Source organism: Rhamphochromis longiceps, linkage group LG17 (genome assembly GCF_057381845.1).
Source record: "Rhamphochromis longiceps isolate RC_006_pf linkage group LG17, R_longiceps_female_GT1.1, whole genome shotgun sequence".
Taxonomy (NCBI): domain Eukaryota; kingdom Metazoa; phylum Chordata; class Actinopteri; order Cichliformes; family Cichlidae; genus Rhamphochromis; species Rhamphochromis longiceps.
Window position 1 is genome coordinate 32,531,532 of NC_140573.1, and position 20,921 is coordinate 32,552,452.

The 20,921-nt window shown below is 40.8% G+C and overlaps 1 protein-coding gene across 9 annotated transcripts in view; it reads right to left on the reverse strand.

The window, feature by feature from the left end:
- wnk1b (WNK lysine deficient protein kinase 1b) overlaps positions 1 to 20,921 on the reverse strand; it is a 98,503-nt gene that overhangs the window by 21,464 nt on the left and 56,118 nt on the right. For 5 of the 9 annotated variants that reach the window (XM_085386904.1, XM_085386901.1, XM_085386900.1 and 2 more), the window contains exons 6-14: positions 15,335 to 15,423; positions 14,422 to 14,561; positions 14,149 to 14,228; positions 13,705 to 13,905; positions 13,077 to 13,146; positions 12,662 to 12,855; positions 7,613 to 9,040; positions 5,237 to 5,326; positions 4,424 to 4,498 (exon numbers count right to left, since the gene is read on the reverse strand). In XM_085386904.1, coding sequence (XP_085243030.1) covers positions 4,424 to 4,498; positions 5,237 to 5,326; positions 7,613 to 9,040; positions 12,662 to 12,855; positions 13,077 to 13,146; positions 13,705 to 13,905; positions 14,149 to 14,228; positions 14,422 to 14,561; positions 15,335 to 15,423 — 2,367 coding nt within the window. Of the gene's footprint in view, positions 1 to 984; positions 1,249 to 4,423; positions 4,499 to 5,236; positions 5,327 to 7,612; positions 9,041 to 10,791; positions 11,095 to 12,661; positions 12,856 to 13,076; positions 13,147 to 13,704; positions 13,906 to 14,148; positions 14,229 to 14,421; positions 14,562 to 15,334; positions 15,424 to 20,921 lie in introns of all 9 variants that reach the window. The other 4 variants (XM_085386907.1, XM_085386902.1, XM_085386906.1 and 1 more) reach the window with 4 other exon arrangements.

Sequence of the window (20,921 nt, forward strand, 5' to 3'; positions counted from 1 at the left end):
CTAAAGTTCATGACAGTACAACTAGAAAGTGACCGAGTATGGAGTACACAGTCTCTTCTCTTTAAAAAGAACATGGCAGCACAGCTTAGGTTTTCAAAGCCACATCTGAACAAACCACAAGACGTGTGGAGCAATGTTCATGGACAGCCAAGAGCAAAGTAGTGATGTTTGACCGTAATTCACAGCACCACGTATAGAGAAAAGCAAACACAGCATATCAACTGTCAAGCACGGCAGTGGAGACGTGACGATTTTGCACACCATGAACTCCTTTGTGTACCAAAGTTGCTAAAGTCAAATCTGAGGCCATCTGTCCCACACCTAAAGCTCGGCCAAAGTTGTATCATGCAACAAGACAATGATGTCACAGCAAATCAGCAATTCTGAGTGGCTGAGAAAGAATCAAGCTGCAGCAATGACCCATTCAAAGTCCAGACCCCAGCCTGACTGAGATGCTGTGGCAGGACTTTAAGAAAGCTGTGCATAAACAAACGCCTCAATGAACCGAACCAATATGAACCAAGAAGAGTTACTGATCAGTTCCACAGGACATTATATTTATTTTTAAACTAATCAAAAAATTTGGTTTTGCAGGTTCAACATGTTTTTTCTATTTTTTTAACTCACTCCACCAACAAGACGCGTAAGTTTTTCCAGCAATTATTAACTGACTGTATATTGTTACACTTAAACCCACAAAAGGCAATTAAAACAACACAAAACTGTAGCTGTGCATTTCCATTTCTTACTCGCAAAACTTTAACAAACAGAATTATCATATAACAATACTCCAGGATGTGCATTTCAGATTAAAAAACAAGAACTTCGTAACATCTTTGTGAGGTCCTATCAGTAGAAAGTGTGATGGTGGTTAAAAAAAAAAAAAAAAAAAAAAACTTCATGCATGAGTTCCAAGATTTTTTAAATTTGGGAAAATTCTCATTTCATTCACTTTTGGTGGGTTCGACCATCTATAACCAGTACCTGAGGGGGGGCTTCCATGGGGGTATCAGGCGGGGCGCTGACTACACTGATGATTGGCACCACCGTGGCCAAAGCCTGAGGCACAGATGTGGGTACGGGAGTAGGAGGAGGAGGGGAAACAATAGTAGGCACCACCCCAACAGGGACTGGCAGAGGAGAGGGAGGGGGAGCCATGGCCGCGCTTGGCTTTGTGACGGCAATAGACAGCAACGGAGAAGGAAGGGTCACCAAAGGAACGGTAGAGGTAGGTGGAGTTACACCAGGCTGAGAAGGAAGGAGGAACAGAGGGAAAGAGAAAAGAAAGGAGAAAAGAGTAAGAAGAAGATAAGGAAGAGGAGATGAGAAAAGGACGGGAGCAAAGTCATGAGGGGATAAGGAAGTAGAAAAACCCAGCCAGGGATCAGACATGACAAGCATGGACAGACTGAATCTGGGTCTTTACTGGTCTCCATGATAAATCATGTTAAAATAAAGACGTCAAAGGAGCGAGTCATCCACAGTTCCAACACATTACTGACATGTTTCACACCCTTAACAAAAACTTAACCAAGCAAGACAACAGGACCGTACATCAAGCCTGTTAGTAAGGACATACCAAGCTCTGAAACCAAACAACACACACTGTGTGACAGAACAGCTGGGTGATACACACACCACTGGAAGACCATGCAACAACAGAGCAAACCCTACAGACAACGTGCAATACGGCTTTACAATGTAGATGGGCAACACTCTCAACACCACATCACAAATGGGAAAAGAAGGCTAAAAACCTTCAAGAGTCAAGATATGGAAACACTGTAAACGAAAACAGCTTTCTATTTTTAGTCTTCAAGATCCAACGTCCTGAATAAATATTATTACCTACTGCTTGGTGTCGTGTGTTATAAAAGAAATACATACAGTAACAATAAAAACTGCATGTTTGCAGAAATGGTGAAAAGAAAACTTAACAGCTAAAGAAACAAAACCGAAAATATTGCTTAATATTTGAATCATCGGCTGTCTTTTACTCAAAGATTCAATCTACACGTTTAGAAAAACACATTTTTAATCGTTTACAGCAAGGCAAAGATACTACATTCATTTTTATATACAAAAAAATATCAATCAAGTTGGTTAATGGTGTGTTTAAGTGGCCAATCTCACTGTTTGAAACAATGAAAATTATACTAAAAGGTTTAAAAATAAAAAAAATGCAAGTCATGAAATCATTACTGTAAAACTAAAAGACTAAAATATCCGTGCAATGAAATTTAAATTCCATATTTTGTCTTTAAATCGGACGTGACGTGTTACTCTTTATAATTCTTTAATATATAATTTGTTAGATAGTGAATCAATTTTTGTAGTTTTGCACAGATCCACAGTTAAAATCAAATAATCGAAATGTAATTCAAGTGCAGACTTTCTGCTTTATCCAAGGGGTTAAATACTGTATTAGTTGTGTAGTAATTATAACCACTTTATACACCGTCCCTGATGTCCAGAGGCTAAAAATAACCAGACGATGGACTGACAAACAGTTTCATGGCCAGGAGAGACCTGTTTCATTATCATGATAAATAAAGGAGACATAATATCTGGAGTGGATACAGCATCCCAAAAAGATGTCAGTGTAAATGAAGGAAGAAATAAAGACTAGTAGAGGCTCAAAAGCTCAAATAAACCTTTCAGAGAGACAAAACTTTACCACCCTGTGCATTCTGTAAAAAAATAAATGCACTGATGACCTCAGCAACACCAAAAGGCCTGAAGGTGCATGATGACAGAGTTTATGATCCTTAAAAAAAAAACACTCTCAAAGTGCCGGACGTATCAGGTCTACAATCAGGTGGTTGCTTCATGAATGGAAACACAAAGGCTTCAGACAGGTGCAAACCACTGATTTCACCTCAAGAACAAGAAGGCCTGATGAGGACTTTGGCAGAAAACATCTCAAAGAGTCTTCACAGTTGTGGAAAAGAAAATCTTCGGACAGATGAACTCAATATAACTTGTACTAAAACGATGCCCATGGGCTCTAGTGTTAAGGTCATCGACTTCAAAGACAATCAATTCTAATATTTAAAATTATGTCCGTTTGTCCAATTACTTTTGAGCATCTGAAAATCAGGGCTTGTGTATAAAAATAGCTAAAATTCCTAAACAGTTAATGCAAAATTGTTGTTAAACCCCTTAAATCAAAGCTAAAAGTCTGCACTTCAATCACGTGTCGACTGCTTTACTTAAAACGCACTGCAGTGGAGTACAGAGAAGAAAAAAAAAAACACTCTTTTTCCAACAAAATATTGACTTAGCCTTAATACCAAACTAAATACTGGACTATTACTGGAAATACTGCCCATCTCCATTTCCGTGCTCATGTGTTTGTTGTCCATGCTTTTACTAAGGTGGTCAGTGAGAGCATGTGGGGTAAACAAAGATGCACTGTCAGGAGAATACACAGCTCTACTCAAAAGGTCTATGTTCTGTTCAAAGGATTCAGTTAATACATCACAGTTTCACGTGAGGACAGAGACAAACAGGCACAGCCACTTACAGTACAACAAACTACAGTGTCAATTACGACGATACCTGAGACAGAGCTAGCTGAGCAACTTGGTACAGAAGATAAAGGTGCTCTAAACTGGGAGATGGACTTAAGTCACAAAACTAAACACGCAACCACACGGCGTACCACACAAACACAATGATATACAAGTGGATACGTAAAAACACGTAAAAACAAACCCGGTGGTAAACACAGGCAGCATGCCCACGAGCAAGCCAGAAAATGGAAAGAAAAACAGAAGAAAAGTGAAGAAAGCAGAACATGCAACAAGACAAAATAACTCAGAAACAGCAGGTGGAATGCCTAACTACATATCCACAGATGCGTATGTGCATTTGTCTCTGGGTATTCGGGTACAGAAGTGAGGAAATACTAATGGCAACTTTTACTCTAGCCCTGAGGTGAAATAACAGACACTGTTATGAATTGTGTGAATTGTGAATGAATTGCGTTTAGCAGATTTGTTTCAGATTAGAATTTAAAATGTGGGCGAGCAGTTGCATTATATGCATAAGTGTGTAAATAACTAAAGATAAATGCAGATATACGAGCCATCAGGCACCTTTAAAAAGACCTATCACCACCCACATGTACAATTAGGAACACTTCAATCTAAGCCAATCCAGTATGCCATAATAACCCACAATCACTTTACTGTTAAAAAGTTAAACTATCAACTTTCTAGAAATGTCAACAAAAATAAAAACTTAAAATTTACATTTATGGAAATGCTGCTTTAGTGGATTGGGTTAGGTTACACAGTGTTAATATATAAATGAATGTATATTTAAATACTCAATCTAGAATAGAATCTCTTTGAAAAGAAAGAGTCCTAGCTAAAAACACATATAGATATATATTTAACAAATACAACTATAACTGTACCTGTGCAGGTGACTGTGGCAGAGGTGTGTGTGTGGGGCTTTGAACTGATGTGCTACTCTGGCTAGATGAGGCAACCTGGAGAGGGACAAACAGAGAAACGTGGGTGAGAGAAAACAGTGTAGATCAGGGGTGTCCAACTCCAGTCCTCGAGAGCTACTGTCCTGCAGCTTCTAGATGCATCCGTGTCTCGACACACCTGAATCAAATCAATGGCTTGTTACCAGGCCTTTGCCAAACTTGATGGCATGCTGAAGAGGTAATCCAATTTGATTCAGCTGTGTTGGAGTAGGGATGCATCTAAAATCTGCAGGACAGTAGATCTCGAGGACTGGAGTTGGACTCCCCTGCTTGACACCGAACAAAATGGTTAATTTAGCAAACTGCCAAAAGATAATATGGCTGCATTCTGACAAAATAAGTGTTACAATAAAAATGTAAATGTGACCAAATTATAAAGGGTCATAATATAAATGAAATAATTGACTATAATTTATTGCTCAATCAAAGTTCAGTTCTTTGGACCCCACAGCGTACTGATTAACACATTGAAATTACTCCTGTAGTTGGGAGTAGTCCACTTTGAGCTACATTTGAGCCAACACAAAGAGCTGTGAGCAAGGCTTCACCTCCTCTAACTGACCTCACTAAACTGGGCCTCTTAACTGAGGCCCTGAGAGTTTTGCAGGTTGCCGCTCCAAATAAAGCTTGAGGTGATAAATTTCCACCTTTCTGTTCAAATCTAACTCCCAATAACTAATATGTAGGTGGCCAAAACACCGAGACTTGAAAATAATGCTAAAAACCAATGCCTACCTGTTGGGCAGTCCCAGAAAGTGGTGGCTGTGTGCTGGCAGGGACCAAAGCAGGTCCTGAAGTTGGCTGAGGGGAGGACACCTGAGTCTGCTGTTAAGAGTCAGATTTAGAGAAAGAAAGACAGAAAAATGGAAAGACAGGACCAGATGCAACGTCGTAGGACAAAACAATGGAGGATGGAGGAGAGAAATTGAGAGAGATTATGGACAAGAGAGAGTAAAAGAGAGAAAAAGACAATTAGAACATGTTTGTAGCTTTTGGATCCAACAGTATGCATGAGTACAAACACAAGGCAGTTCTGCTCTTCTCTAGCAATCATTTTTAATCTAGATCTTCCTCTTGTGTATGCACACATGCAAACAGACACGTATACTCTAATCCGACGACAGATATATGCACACTGATATCTAATGTATGCATATACGCAGCTTGTAGTATAGCATGTACAACAGTATGGGCACGGCACTGGGGTTAGGCAGGGTGTAAGTAGGATTTATTTAACATGCAGGTCAGGACCTAAGTCATTAACAGTGATGATAAAAAGGTGTTATATAGCCAACAGAGCACAGAGTAAAAATTGGAATACTCTCTATGAATTAACTAAGATGTTTTAAAACACTTGCTGCTTTTTCAGATTTCATCCTAACACCACATGTCCTGTTCATGGCCTTACCTCTGACTCTGACAGAAAGTCTGATTCACTTGAAATGATGCAGGCTTTCTTTTGAGTCAACTTATCATTTCAATTGTATATTTGATTTTCAATCCTTTGAATTTCATGATGGTCATCACCCTGACAGGCTCCTGTGTTCACTTAACGAATTCTTCAAATACTCTACAGTAGCACAGAGATGACTACAACCAATCCACTGATGACTGAACCCTTAGAAGGCCGGAAGCAACTGTATACTTGTCGTGAAGCTCATCCTGAGAAAATATGGGGAAAGCTTACGCAAGTACAGTACGTTGCACCAGACGTACGACTACCTAGCTTTCTCTAACATTACAGGGAGTAACACAAACACATAAGAGGTTGCACATACGCAATATTTAGTAAATAACGTTGCTAAAAAGATCAAGAACTTAATATAAATGAGATGGAAAAAAAGAGCTACTGATGGACGATGAAAAGGAAAATGAATAAAGGAAAGAAAGTAAACAAGAATGTCAGCGTTCTAAGGGTTTAAAGAATTTCAGCTGTGACCTTTGAACCCTGTGTAGGAAGTTGATTTTCATTGTGGGCAGGAAATGATAACATAATATGTTAAATTAAAGAACTGGCTCGAAGCCAAGCTCTTTAGCATTTACAACACAAATTGTGAAACACACAGATGAACGTCTCTCTGCATGGTTACATTGCTATTTTGTCTAAGCCTCCTTTAGTTTTGTTGTATGTTTCTGTGTGTTTAAGCATACAAATCAGCAAAGTCTTACAGCTTTATGTGAATTCAGACGTTGCGTTAAATGTCATAAAATGATATCAAATGTGCGCACGTCGACGTCTTAAAGATGCCTTTTTTAAAATGTACATCTAGATTATTCATCTTAACCATTAACCTTTAAACTCCAGATCAAACTGACTTTGGATTTGTATGGGCTAAAATTCAAGTATACTGTAGACACAGTATACCAGCACAAACACACATTTCTCATATACTTTCATATATGAACATACAGACAAAATATTACTTACTGATAACACCAAAAATTCACAACATAAACACAGAGAAGAAGGGAGCTTAGACTCGGCTCATAAAGCTTTTACACCACAGAGTGTCCCAAAGAGTCTTACTTTCAACGTAATTATCCATTTACTAAAAATAATGCCTCGAATGTTAAACTTAAAATTAAATGGTTCTGGTTTCATGTTTTTAACCAAAATATTTGAAAGAATCACCCCTTTTCCTTTAATGCTGTTGAAGAATGAAGAAACTACGAAGGCAGACTCTCTGTGGTGCTTGCACGACAGAAAAGGGGGGATTAAATCACAAAGACTACATGATGACATAAAGAAAAAAAAAAATACCATAAATAAAATATGGAGGAAAAAAAACAACAGGGATTGGTGTAACAGACTCTGGGTCAGATTACCAATAAAATTCAATTTCTTTTGCTAGATTGCACAACATTGTTCCAATTATTTACTGGCTACGGGGTCCAAGAACAAGACTGTTAGAAGGATAATATATAAAAAAAAACTGCCAATCTGTGAGCTGTTAATAATTTATAATCAAAAGCAGAAAATACCATAATTTAGGAATTACAGTTTAACCATCAATCAAAACATTCTATGTAAAATTTTGGTATAAATTTCAAAATCTAAACTAGTAACTGACCCAGAGGTCTAGGTGTGGTTTCTAGTTCTAAACATTGTACCAGAGGGGGGTTAGCGGCCTGCATGGCCAGCAGTGACTCGTGGTATGTCATATCAGGTTGAGCTGGCACCATTCCCCCGTGCCGGGCCCAGGAGCTCTGGATCAGAGACTCCAGCTGATTTGATGACGACCCCCCAAGCGGGAGCTCGGACGATGGTGTGGTGGGCAGAAAGTTCTGCACTGAAGGCGGATGCCCCTGGGGATCTGCGTGAAGAACTCCCCCTGGTGAATCGTAAGGCGCAGTGGAGGACGAGCGAGGGATGGACTGAGCAGCTGAGGACTCGAAGGAAGGAGGAAGAGGTGGCGGAGGTGGTGACTGGAACTCTCCTGCATCAGAGGAGGTCAGAGAGTCGCTGGAAGGATCGGGACTTCTGTCTTTTACAGTCAAACCTGCGTGGTGAAGGAGGAGACTTCCCGGAGGTAAAGGGAGCTCCGGACTCACGTAAGAGTACAGCTCTTCTGTCACTGGCTGCAGACGACTATATGTGCCGGAGCCACTGGATCCCGTCCCAGGGCTGTCCTCTAGAGGGAGGTCCATAGAACTCCGTCTGGCCCGGTAAAGTCTGGATGCCAGGAGGCTTGGATCTCCAGCAGCGGCTGCAGCTGCAGCGGCTGCAGCTAAATGAAACTCAAAAACACTTCCGGTAGGTGGCGGGGCGTCGGCCATTACTGGAGGTGCAGAAATAGGAAAGGAGGATGAGGAAGCATGCTGTGGAGCATAGCATCCCTCGGATGATGAAGAAGACATAGAGCCAACCGTGGATGCACTCATGGGGGGTAAGGGTGGCGGTATTGGACTGTGTGCACTCATTCTTTGCAGGATATGAGGATGTAAGAACCCTGCTTGAGATGGAGGACCAGGATCAAAACCCAAACCAGCAGCTGCAGCTGCTGCCTGCCTCTGCTGATGGAAAAGCTGGTGTGCAGTCATTGGGTAGCCTCCATATGCCATTGCTTCATAATGGTCCAATAAGGCTGCTTGATTTAGATTGAGTCTCCTCACTGCTTCCTCGTGCTCTGCTCTCATGTCTTTGAACCCATAAAAACTTGGATCAGATTGTCCTGGGAGATGGAGGGGTTCCCCAACACCAAGTCTTTGAGCAGCTGCTGCAAAACCAGGATTAACCATGAAGAGAGAAGGAGCCTCAACACCCTCCATGCCAGAAAAAGGGTGGAGGCTGCTCCCGTAACGAGGGTAAGCAGGCTGAAAGTGTCGGGTATGCGCCTCGAGAATGGAAGTGCTCTTGCGTCTCTGAGTGTTGTAGGCCTTTGGAGGCCCAGTAGGAGGAGGTGAGAAGGAAATGGGACGCTCAGGGATAGAGGGGAAGAAAATAGTCGGGGGGTCTGGGAGAGTTGGAAGAGGGACGTTCCCTCCTGCTCCCCCTCCTGTGCTTGGTCCTCCGCTGAAAGGGTGTGGCATTGAATGCTGCTGTGACAGTGAGATACAATGGATTTAAGAATGACACTCAGAGAGAATGACACAGAACCACAGTAAAGGCCCAATGAAATGGAGAAAAAGAGCATAATTTCAAAGAACACCCCAAAATAAAAAGGGGGATGGGGGTAGTCACCTTCTACACTTAAAGGAAAATTATGTGGTTAAAAGCTGTTTAACAAAGTGAACCAAACTGGTAATGAAGAGATGGGAAACTGGTTACAATAGACAGATGAAATCACACACAGCTACAGCACAAAGACACAAGACAAGACAGAAAAGGACAGATATACACCATCACAGGTGGAGAGAAAGTGAGTTATAAAATGCAAAGAGAGGAAAGGTTGTCTCAAAGGTTGACATTATCCTAATGCATCTGCAATCAGGAAAATTGTGTTTTATTTCAAACATATCTCTGCAAAATGTTGACCTTTTAAGCAGCCAGCTGCCGCTTGCAAGGAAAGGTAGACTGCAACACTTTCCAGAAAGTGCAAATATCTTCTCACAGATTCTTCAACCATCACCTACGTCAGCGGTCCCCAAGCCTCGGGCCGCGAGAGCTGAGGCTCGGGTGTGAAATTTATGGTTTTCAGGGCTTTTATTGTTAACTCTGTTTCCCTAGGTCTTTTCCCGTGTTGTAGTTGTGCGTCTTATTTTGAAAGAAATGTTTACGCGTTACCATTGTGACCAGAGAGCATTCAGGGGCAGAGAGGAAAATCTCCTCCTGAAATGCGCCAACTCTCAATGCTGTTGGTGCATTTAAGGAGGACGCTGCTAATAAAGTTACAAAATTACACGGCGAATATGCGTTTATTATTACATTTACAAAATACCACAGTTTTTGTCTTGGTCGTATCATTTAATTTTGTTGTATTTATCCGTGACACCTTAAAGGCCGGTCTGTGAAAATATTGTCTGACATTGAACCAGTCCGTGGCGGAAAAAAGGTTGGGGACCGCTGACCTACGTCACATCTTCGCTGTCTCTGCATGTTATGGGAACATCCTGCATTGTTTTTATACCAAATTGCTGTAAAGTAACCAGTTTTCCTGATTCAGGATGCACATTTTATTAGAGCATTTGACTACAGAGCAGGGTTAAAGTAAAGTGCAATCACTGCGTATTTAATAGGACTATGCGGTGGCCAGTGGAGGCCGAGAGAGTTTTATAGAGACGTATGTCTAGAATCAAAGACTCACAAAAGAGTCTGAAAATCTAAATGGAAAAAAAAGTGAGCACGTAATACACGTATTTTTGTGTAACAGGCTTGCTACACTAACCCTTACAGGAAGTTTGAGAACTTAAGTAGCGCTAATCTAAGCATACTACATCTAGTTCATGTAAAGTATCCTTTATGCCAGCTGTTGTTCTTCTAACTCACCATTTTAACTTTTACTGAATTTCTCTGAAGCAATGAGCTTTTATATTTTCTATATTTAATAGTGCAAATGTACATTTCTTAAGATCAACAAAGGACCTTATCCTGGTTGCTTAAACCAGAAAAATGTTCAAATCGTAACCAAGAAAAATAATCAGCACTGAAACAAACTGCATCAGTTAGTAATATGTACATGGTGTCATATTGTGTTTCCATATGCAGCATCACTTGGAACTTTTCAATAATGCAATTTTGCATTTTTATAAATCTTTCATTTCAGACTCAATGTGGCCCATGTCCATCATCTTTTTCTCTCTCGTCCTCTTTGGTTCCACCACTATGGCCCAATTATCTCTTTAGAACCTACAGGGGTTGAGAACAGGGCAGGTAGGCTGGCCCGCCGCTGCCTGGCCCTGGGCTGAGACGAGGCAGAGTGAAGGGGCAGGACTGTCTCCAGGGCCTTGGAGAGGCACCTAGTGAATGTGTCCCTCTCTGATGTGAGAGGTGTGCATGATGAGGCAGTGGTGTAAGGGGACGAGGAGGACAGGTCTGGAGGTGTGGCGGGCTGTTTTGGAGGAACAACCAGGGGCGGAGGAACGTGAGAAAAGGAGTAGGAGGAAGGGGGAACGCAAACAGACATGCTACGACATCGACGGTGGTGCGACACAGGCTGCAGGCCAGGGAGGGTTGATGGAAGAGGGAGTGACCAACATGAAAAACAAACACAAAAAGAAAAAAAAAGCAGGAGAAAAGGTACTTAAACACAGATCGCAGCAGTTATAGCGAAACTTAAAATAAAAACCAAATCATACCATAAATAAAAGCCACAGTTTTACAGTTTTTACATCATCGAAAAAACCCCCAACAAAACAATTACAGTTATTTTGTGAGCGAAAATGTTTCAGATTTATAAACAACAGGTTTCTCAATGGAGCTAATCATTTGCAAGTCATCTATCATACCGTTAAAAGTGTCCAGTTTCACAAATATCACAAAGACACAAAAATAAACTGTAAATTAAAGAAACAGAAAAAAATATGTCAGACTTCAAATAGAACAAAGAATGATTTTTCAAAATAACTCATTAGGACCTCATTTGATGTTAGAAACAAGCCAGTCTGTCTATTTCACCACCTCCAAAAATTGGCTTTGATGAGAAAATAAGCTTCCTGAGTAATTCAGTTGCAGTTCAAAGAAAGCCTTGAAAGGACATTATTTAGTTATATAGTCAATCGGTGTACATCTAGGTGAACAACAGCAGTCTCAGTCTGTGTGGATGCTGGTAATTTAGAAGTCAGATGAGGGCATAGAAACCAGAAGTCATCGCGTGTAATGGCGAAAATTAAAATTAAAACGTTCACCTCTCCATTACCACTACTTTTAACAAGAAATGTGATTCATACGCTCCAGATATAAATAAGTCAACCTAGATCTAAATCTTGGCCACTAAGAGAAAGCGCATAAAACTATGTCAGGTCCTTGAGAAAAAATATCTAATGCATTGTAAATAAATAATGACCTGCGAGTGATCTCAACATGTTCCTGTTTGACGTGTGTCCAAACAGATGTGCCCGACTATGAATGAATAAAACAAATGAAATACACCAAACAGAAAGAAATAACAGAATGACCGCAAAAATGAAATTTATAACTGTAAAGGAAAAAATATATAGAGACACAAGGACAGGAAAGCAGGGTTTAAAGACAGAGAAGAAAGGTGGTAACTGTCTGATAATGAGAGATGCTTTTTTTGGAATAAAGAGAGTACTCACCGACATCCAAGGTACAGATGATGACATATGGTACTACGCTGGTAGTACAGACATAATACGTCTGACTATGTTTGACCTTACTGATGGATTAAAGTGGCTGAAATATTATAACTGCCATAATGGGTTAAATGTTGAAGGCTGCATGCCTCAGTGAAGAATAAGTCAAATCAGTGCCTTGTGTTATTTATCTTCCTGAAGTGTAATAAAGTTACCATCTTCAAGTAAAAGCCAATTAACTGCATTCTTTTATTTTTATAAATACAGGCGGCTGAAATTCCCCACACCATTTCGAAACACCGCAAAATTCATTCCAACTCACTCCCACTCCAACACATGAAGCAGCGCTCACTGCAAACTGACGAGTCATGTTTAATCACATCCGTGAGCATCGAGAACATTCTAACCGTCACCGATGTGGCATGACTGTCACGTGTAGTGACTCATTTGAATGAAAGCTCCACTTACCATTGGCTGCAGCGGCTGGGCGTAGCCCGGGTGCTGCTGTGGGGTAGCGGAGGGGGTGGGGGGATAGGGGGTCTGGGGCTGGGAAGGAGGCTGGCTAGAAGGGGGGCAGCTGTACGACATGGTCAGCTGACCCAGGTGGGGGGAGTCTGAGGAGAAAACAGAGGAACCCTGGCCACTGTCCACGCCTCCTTCAGCTGACAGGGACACAAAAACAGACTTTTTACTGGAGTAAACTTTTCTAATGCCCGACTCTAAATACTGTATCGAATTTGAAAAGTGGGCCAAGAATGGCTGCTTCTGATTTGAAGGAATACATTTAAACTTGATGCTAGAAAACCTTCCTGGCCTTGGTGGGCAAATATAACAATTGTTGAAATCGACTATTTAGACTAGACCTCCTTATCTGGGTACTTACATGTGTGTGAGATGCTCGCCTGCTGATAGAGAAGCTGGTGCTGCTCCACTTCGGTCTCCTCGGTCTCTGCCTGCAGACAAGCATGCACAGGAGAGGGTCAAACTGAAGCAAAATAAGAATAAAACTCCTATTTCTCTGACCCTAATGTAAAAAAATGACTCCACCATATGATAGGAAGAGCAAGCAGTGGATAGACATGACTGATATGCTTACATGTTGGAAAAACAGGGCTTTAAGTAACTGACTAAAAAGTGAAAAACCTAACATACCAGATCTCAGTGTGCTCTTGTAGGAGGATGTGCCACCTTCAAATGTTTGATAGTAAGTCCCAATCCTTACTGTGAACTGCTCTTCGAGACTCTTTTGGTTGGTTGTAATCATTTGAAAAGAAAAAAAAAAACACTTGCGGCTGCCAGTGGTAACCCTCAGCCTCCTGGTAGATACACCTATCTACCTACATGTCCTAATTCTTGAGCTTGTGCAGTAGATGGCTAAGTAATTGTTTTCATTACAAACCTTAAAAAGAATACTAAACTGCACCAAAATCAGTCTGCTGGTTCAATAGACTTATTAAAGTGCTTTTTAACTTAGACACCAAACTAATGCGATGCCCGTCAGTCCGACAGACCTGTGTGTGTGAAGCTTTGTGTGTATCGTGTTGTTGCTGTTGCTGCTGCTGCTGCTGTTGTTCTGCCTCCAGCTTCCTCTTCTCCTGTTCCTCTCGTACCAGCTGCCTCTGCTCTCGCTTCCTCCGGATCAGAGACACGCGGTCCTTGATGGCCTTGGCCATGGTCTTATGGTCAGCCTCAGCAACATAGCCAGACTCAACCTGCGGGATTGAAGAGAAGTCACTCAGAGACACAAAAAAAAAAAGGCACAACTCCATTTAACGCCATTCATCATTCCTATATGAATGAATGTCCCATTTCCATCTCTCATTACAATATATTTCTTTCCTCATTCCCATATATCTCCTCTGTCCTTCCTAAATCCATCATTTTCTCCCTCTGACATCCATTATTCCACAATGAATAGAGTAATAAATGGATTTGTTCCTATTCACTGTACTCACCATTTCTTGGGCCACATCTTCGGGGACGTCCTTGTTCAGGTCAAAGGAGAACTCGATGGCTTCGTTGTCTTTGTATTTTCCTGCAAACATGTTAAAAATTGCCAATCAGGCAATTACCTATAGTATTAATGTACTGTTACTGGTTGCCCAACAAAACATGCGCTTTGGTTTTTGACCAGTTTAATATATCTGAACACATATGACAAATAGAGTCAGATTTTGTCCTGTGATGTGAATAATGGCATCATCAATAATGATAAAATCATGCCTTACCTTTGAGCTTCTTCACGTCTTCTATCCTGAGCCACAGTTTAATAGCGATCATTTCTCCATCGTCCTCTTCTGCCAGTTCAACCCTGACCCCTGTTTCCTCCTGGAAGAAGGCATGGTTCAACAGGATCTTTATGGCATACCTAGAGAAACAAGGCGAGATGGATCAAGCTCAGTACAATATATTCACTGGAGATTCAACAGGAAAGTTATACCATAAATGAGAGTGAACTGGAATTATTTCTAGATACCACTTGATATCAATTTATTCAAGACCTGCAATCCCTTGTGAGCTGATCCCTAACTCATGAGCTAAGAGGAAAGACAAGATATTTGAATAATCTTCTGGGAATCGTAACATGCTGACGACATGTTGTCCTTAGATAGCTTTGAAAATTGTGCAATCACTTTTGGAGCCTCCAAATGTTTCTTGGGAAAAGAAAAGTAGTTTAAAAAAACATCAGCAATGCTAAAAATGGTTATTGGTTTCCAAGAAAAATATGAAAAAGATACAGTAACTGAATCTGGATAATTTGGAGAAAGAAGATTTGGAGAAAAAAAAGAAGATCGAGTATGAGAGTGAGGGGTAAAGTTGCTTTGGTTAAGCTTGTGAAGCAGAAGACGAGAGACTGTGGTAAAAGTGTTGGCAGGCAAACAGCACGTGGAGAGAAAACAGAGCACTTCTTAATTTCTAACCAAGAAGGCATGAGTTTTTAAAAAAACGTAACCTTTTTTTTTTTAGAGGAGGTTTAACGGATCAATCTGTCTACCCATGAAGAGACTAAATAACAATGGAATCGATTAAATAAGGCCATTTTAATTGTTGAGTTTGCAAACATGCAAACATCCACAGCCCAAGAAATCACACCAAGCCCAGATACACATTTAGCATCAATGGTTTTTGTCTGTGACTCACCTCTCATCCTTGTTAGTTCTGATGCAGCAGTCGATAATTTCTTTCACCTCGGGAATGGCTACCTTGTCAAAGCTGGCAGGCTTCACTCCCTGCAAAGCGAAAATAGAAGAGCAGTGAAGGGAAGGAACCTTTCAGAGAAGTCAAACAAGCACACACATAAAGGATAAAAAGAGCATTGTGTGATTTTAGGCTGTCCCAGACAAATCATGACCAGTGTGACTATATCTTTGGCAGTGGCTCCTGCAAGCAGTTCAAAACTGGTTACTAGAACAATTTTTCCATTAAACAGCCTGACTGGAAAAATTCTGACTGTGCCAGAAATTTAGAGTGACCACTTCTCAACATGATATCTGTTGCTACTTACATATATATATATACTTACCAACCAAAGCATATAATGACACGGTGATCAATGTAAAATCAATTCAAAAGATGTTATAATCATATAGCTAGATCCATTAAATACCAATGTCCTACCCTGTTTGTTACGTCTCAGTTCCTAAGAATGCTAAGGTTACATGTGTAGTAGGCACCTTTAAACTCTTTCCTTAAATAGATGAGATTTACCATAAAGTTGGCATATTTATTCATTTTAGATACAGAATGACAATTAAATGCAAAACCTAAACACCAGATCCCCATATTGAGGTGATCTGGCAGCTCTGTAACACCCTCACTTTTGACTGAAATTCAGTTGCACAGGTCTCTGCAATCAATCTCAGACAGATTGTTGAAGGTTTGCAAATAAGTGCTGTTGAACTTATAAACACAAACAGAATACATACACATTGCAATCAGTCTGAGTAAATCTGTGCCGATGAGCACAACTCATCTTTGATGTGTTTCTTTGGAACAGGGCACTCAGCTCAGCTCAAGGTTGTATTGTGGTTTCATTCCTATACAAAAGCAAGGCTGCCAAGCGCCTGTGTCATTTTGCAGTTAAATCCCTGTCCTGCACAACTTTGTCACTTTTTCTATTGGAATTTCTGTTCAGGAAGGACTCTGAATCCAAGTAGTTAATGTGAATTTCTGTTTATGCAAAGCTCAACAGATAAATAAATGCAGTATTATCAGAAACAGGCTGCATGTAACTGAAAATTGACCACATTCAATCACAAACTGATAGCGGACTGGTTGCAGACTGACTGCGAGTGGTTCCAGAACTGGTCCCTGTCTTCAAAGCTCATCATTTCAAAGGCTTATTACACAAGGTCACAATTATTTTGGTTGTGCCACATCTCCAACCACTTCTTTCCCTTGCACGTCTTTAGCAATTAAGTAAGCAGTCACTACAAATCACACGGTTGTTTTTAGCTTATGATGAAAAATGTCAATCCTGATGGGAGGGGTGTCTTTAATGTCTCCATCCAAAGGTAATGAGGCACCACTGAATGGTTTGGGGAGAAAATTATGCTGTGACATTTAAAGTCATCAGATCTCAACTTAACTGAACACTGAAGGAAGCGTTCGGATCAATGTGAATAGCTTAAATTGGGCTGAGAAAGAGCTATTGTGTTGTCTCTGTGCATTTTGGTGAATGATCAAAGTATTACTGCATTATCAGCCCTGCACTACTTATACTCAATTGAGGGTTAGGGTTTAAACAGCTGACAGACAAGAGGTTCTGAACTGTGAGATTGAGTAATAGTTTGACCCAGGGTTAAATTCCACATAAATCCAGTTGTCCCATCAGGTATAAATAATGAAGTGGAGCCTTTCAGAGCCAATTAAGAGCACATCAACAGAACAAATCAGCAGGAACCCAAAGGGCAGCCCCCTCCAAGGCCTAGCAAACACTGGGAATGACTCCCAAATTATTTGAAAAAAAGAATGTAGTTCAAAAAAGATTAAAAGAAAAAAATACACAAGACACAAACAGTGGAAAATAGATGTTAGCGTGACAGGACACAGGTTTTACAGAGTAAGAGATTTTTCAGCACTTGGAAGTAACTGCAGCAGGAACAAGGGACGCCTGAAATCCCATCTAGTTTAAGCCACACGGCATAGCAGAAAGCATCCTAATGAGCTGGACTTTTGTTCAAATCCATTTTATACTACAGAGAAACAAAACAGACTGAAGCAACCACAGACAAGAAAGTCTTGCATGTTCAGTCTTGCATCTCCTAGGTGCCCATCTGAAAAGCAGTTATTAAAAATATGCAACTGGCTGGAAAAACAATCAGAGTCGAGCAAATCTCAAACTGCACAGAAGCAAGAAAAACGCATTCAGAACAGCAGGAAGAAGATCAGAGAGAAAGAACAAAACTTTTTTTTTATCACTTACCAAGAAAGTAGTCAAAGAAATGTGACTGACTGATGCGTTTGGAAAAACAAAGAGTTTTAGGCTACTCTGTTTGACTAACAGCTGCTTGTCAGACACACAAACCAGCAAATGACCACTTCTTTCTGCTCTCCCAGCTTCCTTTCCTCCTTTCTTGGCATGTTTCTCTCCTGCTACCCCACCAGTTCACCATTACATAACAACCCTATCTCTCTCCTTCTCCCCATCACGCGCGCGCGCACACACACACACACACACACACACACACACACACACACACTCTGAGATTCCAGGGCCAAACAAAGTTAGGACTGACGGGGGACGTAATGCTATTAAGCCTGACAGAAGAAGAAGAAGGGGAGAGGGATGGAGAGAAAGCTAGATTTTAGTTTAATAAGGCTGATTGGAGGCAAGGAATGTTCCAGGATGAGAAGGACAACGAAGCATGTCAACAACACAATTTGTCAAGCTATAAGAAGCTAAGCCATAAAGCATACCCAACACATCTTCCTGCCAGTGACGCACAAATCATACAGAGAGCCTTTTTTAATTTCTAGAAAAGAACCAAATAACAGAATTTCCTGCCAAACTTTTTAAAAGTGGAAATGTGATCCTTATTTGTCTTTTCTTATATAATATACGCTACTGTTAACATGATAGATGCTTTTTGGGAAATGTTGAGAGGAGCATCTGAGGCTGCTCTAAATATTCTGTTTTAGGCTCTTGGCTCAATGTGATGTCAGTGAGAGGATGCGAGCAACAGGGTCATCTCAGCACACAGCTCTGGCTGCAAGAAGAGCCGGTGGTGTTCGAATCTTTTGTTTGGGAGGGGAAGTAAATGCAAAGGCAGAGGAGCAACTGGAGCTACCGAAGCAGCTTGCTGCAGACAGCAGACAATGAAATAACATCTGGTTACAAGAGGTAGTGAGTTGAGTTTCTCTCCGTCTGTTTCAGCTAAAACATATCAGGGGTTAACTAACTCATGACCAGGGTCTACAGGGGGAGAAATGGAGGATGGAGAGCTGGTTGCATGGATTTGGCAGTGAAATGAAAGGAAGCAGCTGACCGAGGCACCCTGGCGTTGCCACTGTGTTGAGCGTGACAACAACTGACGTTAGCTATTTGGCCAGTTACGTCCAGTTCACGGGAAACAAGCAGAACAAAGCATCACTACGATAATGTAATAGTTTGATCAAATTGATGATGCGATTTTGGTTTTGTGAGACCGAGAAGAAAGACAAAAACCAATCAAAGAACAGGAAGGTAAGAGAGGCAGAGAGCCAGACGGACATGTGGACTGAAATATACTGTCTGAGTTTATTCCGCCCAGGAAGCTTCTTAAATTAAAACAAGAGATTCAAAGACTGAAAGATGAAAGAAGGAAGAAAAACAGGGAGGAAATCCTAATCCAAATCCCTTCAGTTTGAATGGGCTGGACTGTATGGATGGATACTAAAAGAAGCTGAAATGAACATTTAAATTGAATCTAAATGCACATTAATTAGAGTTTTAACACATGGGTTATTAAGATAAAAGCCAATCAGCTCCTAGTGTGGCTATTAAGTTATTAATTTTTAAAGCTCGACTCTCCTCAGGTAACAGCAGCAGTTGTTTAAGCTGGAGAGGATCCTGCACTCATCCGTAACAAATGATAAACTTCTTTTAATTCAACGACATGCACCGTTAGCCTGGAATTCCAAAATAACTGTAGAGTGTTTGAGCATCCTATTTGTTTAGCACTGATACTTTAGCAGCATTAAAAATGTTCCATTTTCAAGAATCATTACACACACAAAGTGTCATGTTCCTGAGTCCTGGACCGACGGTTTTAAATTTAAGACTCTGATTCTTGTTTGTTTAATATTCCATTTGGGTTTTTTCTTTCAGTTCCTGTTTATACACATTAGCATTCTGGTAAACATCACTGGAAATTTTTATGTTATCCTTCTACCACATCCCTCTTGTGTCTTTCTGTGTCAAGTTTAGGTGTGACAGAATCTTAAATCTGGGTGTAGCAGGTCACCTATTTTATTTTGGTAGTCTTTTGTCTCCTGTGTTTTGTTACGCTCAATTACTTTCACCTGTTTCCTCTCATTAGCCCTCAGTGCGCCCTGTGTCCTTGAATAAATTAGCAATGTGTTTCATTTGTTCATTGTCCTGTTGTATTGTTTCCCCCATGTGTTGTGGATTTTTGGCACTTTGCATTTTGGCCTCAGTTTTAGATTTATGTTTTGGACTTATGAGCCACGACAAAGACGGGGCTTTTGTTTTGAACTCGGCCCCTCTGTCCTGCATTCAGATCTTGAAAATGAGAAGAGATTTCAAGAATATTCCTCACGTCTATTAAGCATCACTGTCAGCATCCAGAGAGCTGAGTCGAGTGACGAAAAGAGGGAGACAGCGCTCATCTGTCTGTCTGTGTGTGTGTGTGTGTGTGTGTGTGTGTGTGCTGGGGTGATGACCTCAGCAGCACTAGGCTTAAAACAGCCTGCATCTGGTCCTCTCTGCATTTGCTTTATTGTCTGTCTCTCCAGCCAACTGTCAACTAAATTTTAGAAAAGGAGGGACATTAACAAATCTGAGAAATCTTATAAAATCTGACTGGATGGGATGATGCCAGACGAAGAAAAGAAAAAAGTAGGAGTTTGTGCCAGTACATTTTTTGAAATGTAATTTGTGGCAATCAGAAGACATTTTCAATAACTCAACAAATAACTAAACTCACCAGACAACATAAAATCAATGTTATTACTTTCATTACGCAGAAAATTTCATTACTGGAAATATTTCTTCTTCTTAAATTTGTCATTTCAAAACCAAATTAATCTTTTATTAGACTAAAGCAGGGGCGGGGAACTCAAGGCCTCAAGGGCCGGTGTCCTGCAGGTTTTAGATCTCACCCTGGGTCACCTGAATCAGATGATTAGTTCATTATCAGGCCTCTGGAAAACTTCAGCTGTGTTGGATCAAGGCCACATCTAAAACCTGCAGGACCTTGAGGCCTAGGGCTCCTCCCCCCCCGACTAAAGAAATCACTTTTTTGTCATTCATTGTATTTTGAACTAAAAATCTCTTTTGTAAAGAGTAAAGAGTAAACACAGAACCTTTGTTTAAACCTGATAATTGATTAAATGCAACCTCAAAAACGCCCCAGAGTGCTACCAGTGTTCCCACTACCTCCCCGCTGGGGGTGTGGCCTATTCCCTCAGGCGGGCGATAAAAATACGTTATTCTCATGCACTGTTTCATTTCAGCGCAGTGTGTCACTCTCACTGCTTTTGCTGACATTTATGGAGGTGAACTGTA